The 6,527-nt window shown below is 36.6% G+C and overlaps 1 protein-coding gene across 2 annotated transcripts; it reads right to left on the bottom strand.

The window, feature by feature from the left end:
- Positions 1-643: 643 nt before the first annotated feature.
- Positions 644-3,846, bottom strand: LOC117703703 (olfactory receptor 4F3/4F16/4F29-like). 2 transcript variants are annotated; one of them, XM_076929451.1, is made up of 3 exons: positions 3,761-3,846; positions 3,516-3,612; positions 644-2,759 (listed from the first exon to the last, which is right to left on the bottom strand). In XM_076929451.1, exon 3 carries the CDS (start codon positions 2,721-2,723, stop codon positions 1,773-1,775), a length of 951 nt encoding a protein of 316 aa, XP_076785566.1. In that variant the 5' UTR covers positions 2,724-2,759; positions 3,516-3,612; positions 3,761-3,846; the 3' UTR covers positions 644-1,772. The 2 variants fall into 2 exon arrangements, with proteins under 2 accessions (XP_076785566.1, XP_076785568.1); XM_076929453.1 differs by having other exon boundaries at positions 3,516-3,609; positions 3,761-3,836.
- Positions 3,847-6,527: the final 2,681 nt, after the last annotated feature.

Below are 6,527 nucleotides of genomic sequence, written 5' to 3'. Positions count from 1 at the left end.
AGTTATGCCAAGATCAAAACAAGCAGAAGAACCAGGGCTCTATGGGAGAGTAACTATCTCATTAGTATGCTATACATGAAATTTCCCTTTCAATATTATTTCCTGAAATTCAAGACAGAAGCCAGCATTGGAGCCTTTGGAGGATATTTCAAGGTGTTTTGAAAAAGTTGGCTCTAAAAAGTTTTGCCGGCTCATCTGTTTTCCAGTTCATGATACTCTGATAGTGTAGCTGAGGTTCAGTGGAGTGTTTGTGCAAGACATTAATGAAAGATACTGATTGAAGCTCTCAGCATTGCTTTTCTGTTTTGCTCATAGATTTTTTTTTTTTTTTTTGCAAGAAGTGCTGTAGGTAATTTGGGAGCGCATGCATGGCAGGTCTGCATCATATCAGTTATATAACCCAAACTTAAAAAAAAAATAGTATATTCAGGTGACACCTAGTTTGAAGCATTGGTAATACAAGCTGTAAGATACTCTTCCTAAATTTTGTATTAATTATAACAATTATATGTACAATAAATCATATATGAAAAGCATAATATATTTCTTCATCATTTTTATGTCTATTTATTGTTTGTTATGCTTTTTATATTATAATTTTCTCATTTTTCTTCTTATATAGTTATAAACAAAGCTTAGAAAATATTATTTTGTAATTTATTACTAAATCAGTATTTCCACTTTTCAGCTAGAAAATATTCAAAACATTTATAATGACTTACAGGTTGAATATATTTCTTTGCAAAAACAATAACTAGAAAAAGAGGGAGTACAGCATTTTTAATATACACATGTGCAATAGTAATTTACATCTTCTAGGCTCAAAAATATGTACTGTCTACAATTATTAAAATTTTACTACTTTTCTCTGTAATTGACCACAAAGCTTACTTTTCAATTATAACTACCTGTAAAACTCATAGAAATAGTCAAATCTGCCTGTCATTGACTAATTCAGATAATAAAAATCTTGAATTCTTGAATTTATCCAACTAAAGATCTTTGTTTTGTATATTTCTGTTGTTGAACAGATTCTGAGCAGTTCACAAGGCATGAATTAAGGTGGTTGTGCAGATTAGAAAGAGTTACCTCTACCTCTGAGGACCAGTGTAAAAGAGTAGTTTCCAACATTTGAAATGATAACAAAGCATGTTAGAGTGTGAGGTCCAGCAGTTGCCATCAGTTTCATATGGCATCTGACAGAAATCATATTTTAGGTTGGAATTACTGCTTTTCAGTACTTTCAGAAACCAGAAATTCTTTAGCAAAAATTGATCAGGTCTGAATGGAATACTTGAGGAAGCATTGTACAGTAGATATTTAAAACATTAAGTTGAAGAGACTTTTGAAATAGATTTTTTAGTAAATTAAAATATATTTTTTTCCCATGAAATTCAGGCAGAGTCACACGGGAAAGAGGGATTCGAACCTGGAGAGAGAGAGAGCCCTCTGCAGGTGGCTACCTTAGCCGCTGTGCCACCGCTGGCTTAAATTAAAATATTTAATTAAGCGACAATCACATCATTTATTTTTTCCATTTTCTCCTTTGTATCCCTCTCATGTCTGAAAACTCTTCCAAACCCAAATTCAAGGGCTCATTTTCTTTTACTATTTTCATATATACATATGAATTATATGTACACATATCTATACATATCATATAAAATATACATAAAACCTGCTTAGTTTATTCAATATTGTTTGCATGTATGTGTATCTAAAGAAGTTACTCAGTACAGAATAAAAATGTTTACCCTCAAGAATGTTCTATTTTAATCTGAAACTCTTAAACTGTCAATGAAACTTAAAGCCCTAAAAAAGAGTCTCCTCATTGCAACCTTCATCTCATTATTTCTAAGTGTATAAATGACAGGATTCATAGAAGGAGTGATAATGGCATCAAAAATTGCTAAAAATTTATCTATGGGTAATGTAGGGAAAGGCCACACATAGACAATAATGCAAGGACCAAAGAAGAAAACAACCACTGTGATGTGAGCCGAGAGAGTGGAGAGCGCCTTGGAGGAAGCACCCGAGGAGTGTTTACGCACAGTGACCAGGATGAAGACATAAGACACGATCAGGATGAAGAAAGTGGCCATGGAGATGAAACCACTGTTGGCAGTGACCAGGAACTCCAGTCTGTATGTGTCTGTACACGCGAGCTTGATGAACCGAGGAAAATCACAATAAAAGCTGTCCATTTTATTAGCTCCACAGAAGGGTAAATTTACAACAAAAGCCAATTGGGCCACAGAATGGATAAGGCCAATGGTCCAAGCAAGAGCCAAAAGAACAATGCACATTCTGAGACTCATGATGGTCAGGTAGTGGAGGGGCTTACAGATAGCAATGTACCTGTCATAGGCCATGACTATGAGCAATACCATCTCTGTTCCCCCGACAGTGTGAATGAAAAACATCTGAGTGATGCAGCCATTCAAGGAGATGACTTTGTGCTTTCTGAAGAGGTCATAAATCATCTTTGGAGTAGCGATGCTGGACACACCTGTATCAATGAAGGAGAGGTTTGCCAGCAGGAAGTACATGGGGGAGTGCAGGTGATGGTCTGAGATGATTGTGAGCACAATAAGCAGGTTTCCCAGCATGCTTGCCACATAAAACACTGTGAAGAACAGGAAAAGGAGAATCTGGATTCTCCATGAATTGGTGAGGCCTAGCAACAAAAATTCTGATACCACTGAGCGATTTCCTCCATCCATCAACTTGTGGAAGCTTGACCATGAGTTGACTGTTACCTGAAGGGCATAAGAGGGGAAAATTAATTCTTATGCAGAAGGGTTTTCTTGGTTGTAAAGTAATGAGCCAAATTAAACATTAAACCAACCTGTTGTTTTACAGTGCGATTATACAGAATCACAGAGAGACAAGGCACAGAATTTTTCTCTGCTTACATATTTAGGGTGAGTTGATAATTTAAACCTAAATTTACTATGCCAGCGTATAATCAAGAGAGGAAAAATAGAAGCAAATCACTTGGGCCTCTAAGGAGAGTCAAAGAAGCTGTCCAGGCTCTTGTCCTCATCAACTTCCACATGAGAAATTACCTGTATGCATGCTAAAAGAAATCTGTGCTTTCTGCAGCTATGCCTTGCTTACTTACTTTGTTCTGGATTTTATTTTGTCTAAATTACTGATACATCTTGTTTTCCTAGTTTTTCAGTATTCTCATAAATGAAAAAGATAATTTAAAAAATATTAAAAATCTTTGCTTAGTTAAACTAGTACTTTTTCATTAATTACATTTGTTCTTAGATAATTTTATACATATGTGCAATGCATATGACCACTCTCATCCCATCCCTCAGCATGTTACATTTATTCCATTCACAGGAATAAAGACTATATGAAGCAGAGAAGCTGATAATAGAAGTTAGAAAATATTGCTATGAAAAACTAAAAAGGCAAGAAAAAGAAGAAAGAAATATAGAATAAAAATATGAAAATATTGTGTACTTTTCCTATGTAATACTTGTTTGTGATAAGCATGCTACCTTCAGTTTATAGCCAGCTTGGAGCCTCCTGTAAACATCTTCTGCAAAAGCATGAGCACAAGTCACACATGCTCATTTGATTTTCTTCTCTCTGCTTCTACAACAAAAAAAATCATGTCAAGAATAGGTTGTAGCTTAATGTGAGGTAAAATAATTTATGACCAATAGCTGTAGGCAGATCCTCTCTCCACAGGTTGGACTGATGTGTACTGTGAACCCTGTGCTCACACATTTGTTTTACTTACACGGCAATGCTTTAAGTGGGAGAGTTTTTCCAGGCTTAGAGGAGGATAACTTCAATTCTGATGAAGAGCATCACCGTTTCCAAAACAAAGAGCCTTATCTTGTTTTTCCCCAGTAAAAAAGCTTCTAATTAGTGTGGTCCACTGAGTCTACTGTCACCCAGGGAATAAAACGGACAAAAGGCATGAAGAACAAAAGCAGCTCACACCTAGATGTTTAGAATAATTTTTGTCTCAGAATGAGTGACTAAAGTAACTGATGAGAAATTCAACCCCTCAGAAATCTGGGCGGCAGATATGCTAGACAGAGGAGTCAGCTACTCATTCTAAAATTAGTGAGGAAAACTCATTAAATGAGAAGTCAGGGCACACCAAGCTGTCATTCCCTCTGCCAATCTGTGTCATCCAGTTCTATTCAGTTGCAATCCCAGACCTTAGGCTATAGATATTCCTATCTGAAATATGTTCAAATAATTGAGTGATAATTACTAAGTAGAAGAGGTATTGTTATGTCACAACATTTTCTTTCTTTCTTTTTTATGTCACAACATTTTCACCCAACTCTCTGTGACCATATTTAACAATTAGGTACATTTTATAATTTTCCTAAAATAGTATTTTCTGTATTTCTATAATATTCATCATCCTTCAGATTTTAATGTTCCAAGACAATTCCTATGAAAATATACAATGTACAGACTTCAAGAGCACTGCCATATTGTCCTTCAACCTAATGTGTGAAGGGAAGAAAGAAGGGGCATCCAATGTAGAACATGCAGCCAATAAATTTTTTCTTTTTACCAGCATATTTGGATAAAATACAGTGGTTATCATTACACAGACAAGTGATGACCAATTTTTATGAGATGAGGAATAATGGAAACCCATACAGAGTTGGCTAGAATAAAGACTAATTTACATGCTAAATGAATATGTGGAGATTCCTCAATTAAAAAAAAAACAAAAACTGATATTGGCATGTCAATACAATGCTTGCATGATCATATTGATTGCTGCATTATTGAGATTACAGTGCAATCTGTCAAAAAAGGAACTGTAGGAAATATTCTGAAAATATTTTTCAATAAACTAGAAAACATAGAATGACAAAATATTTACAGATGCCAGACCTACTGACATTCAACCAGAATGGTGCCTACAACCAACCAAGAAAATATCTGAGCAATGAGATTGAAACAATAAGAAATTTCCCATCTATGAAATGCACAAAGCCAGGGAAATTCGCTGATGTACCCTATAATTCCATTAATTAAGGTCTAATTCCAATGTGTTTCACACCATTTTATAAAATATAAAGGGTAGAAACATTTTCAGACCCTTCTTCAATATCAGTGTTACCCTGATATTAGAACTAGGGAAGAACATGATAAAGGAAAATAGCCAATTGTTCTTTTTGTTCAAGAATCAAAAAATGAAAAAAAAATGGCCCTTAAAAAGAAATACAAAAGGAAATACAGTATCAACATCTTCTTATCATTATTTGCAAACATGAGAAATATCTTTGAGAAAATATAATATTCCATCTTAAATATAATTCCTGAAGAAACTAGAAATAAAAAATCATACTTGAGAGTATGATCAGCTATCTATGAAAGTTTGAGAGATAATATTGTATTAATATAGAAGTAAAAATAATTATTCTATTTTCAGGTATAAATCCATTGATCCATCCATTCATCTCTCCATCCACCATTCATTCACCTATCATCTATCTATCCATCTACTTATAGAACAGCAAATATTCTCGATAGTGGTGATAAATACATCCTGGAATGGAAAAGAGCCTCTTTAATAAGCAATCAGGATGGGAAGGGCTAAAGGGAGGGGCAGGATCAGGTATGAGTAGAGACAGGAGAGAAGTCCAGAGGGTCAGGAACTGAACAGAATTATGTTGCGGCGTGGAATTGAGGTAGAGAACCACTAGAAAGTCCCAGATGCCAGGGAACTGAGAGGTTCCCAGGACCCAAATCGGATGACATTAGCCAAAATACCCAACAAAGGGGAGATAGAACTTATAAAGACCACCTCCAGTAGATAGGCATGGCCCCCAGTTGAGGGATGGGGCCACCTACCCATCTTAAAAATTTTAACCCAGAGTAGTTCCTGTATAAAGGAAACACAGGGACAAAAATGGAGCAGAGCCTTAAGGAAAGGCCATCCAGAGACCGCCCCACCTTGGGATCTATCCAGTCTGCAGACACCTAACCCTGACTCTGTTGATGATGCCAAGAAGTTCTTACTGACAGGAGCCTGATATAGCTGTCCCTCTGAGAGGCTCTGCCAGCACCTGACTAATACAGATGCAGATACGCAGCCAACCATTGGACTAAGCCCAGGAACCCCAATGGAAGAGCTAGGGGAAGAACTGAAGGAGGTGAAGGGGATTGCAACCCCACAGGAAGAACAACAATATCAACTAACAGGATCACCCAAGAGCTCCCAGGGACTAAAACACCAACCAAAGAGTGTACCTGGTTGGATCCATGGCTCCAGCTACATATGTAGCAGAGGACTGCTTTATCTGGCATCAATGGGAGGGGAGGCTCTTGGTCCTGTGGAGGCTTGATGCCTGAGCGTAAGGGGATGCTAGAGTGGTGAGGCAGGAGTGGGTAGTTGGGTGGGGGGCACCTTAGAGGAAAAGGGGAGGCAGGATTGGATGTGGGCTTCAGGGGGGGAGACAGAGAAGTGTGACAACATTTCAAATGTAAATAAATAAAATAATCAAAAAAGAAAAGAAAAGAAGTACTGC

This window comes from Arvicanthis niloticus, chromosome 2 (genome assembly GCF_011762505.2).
Source record: "Arvicanthis niloticus isolate mArvNil1 chromosome 2, mArvNil1.pat.X, whole genome shotgun sequence".
Classification (NCBI taxonomy): domain Eukaryota; kingdom Metazoa; phylum Chordata; class Mammalia; order Rodentia; family Muridae; genus Arvicanthis; species Arvicanthis niloticus.
The sequence above is the reverse complement of the archived record's forward strand: the minus strand, read 5'-3'. Positions and strand labels throughout refer to the sequence as shown.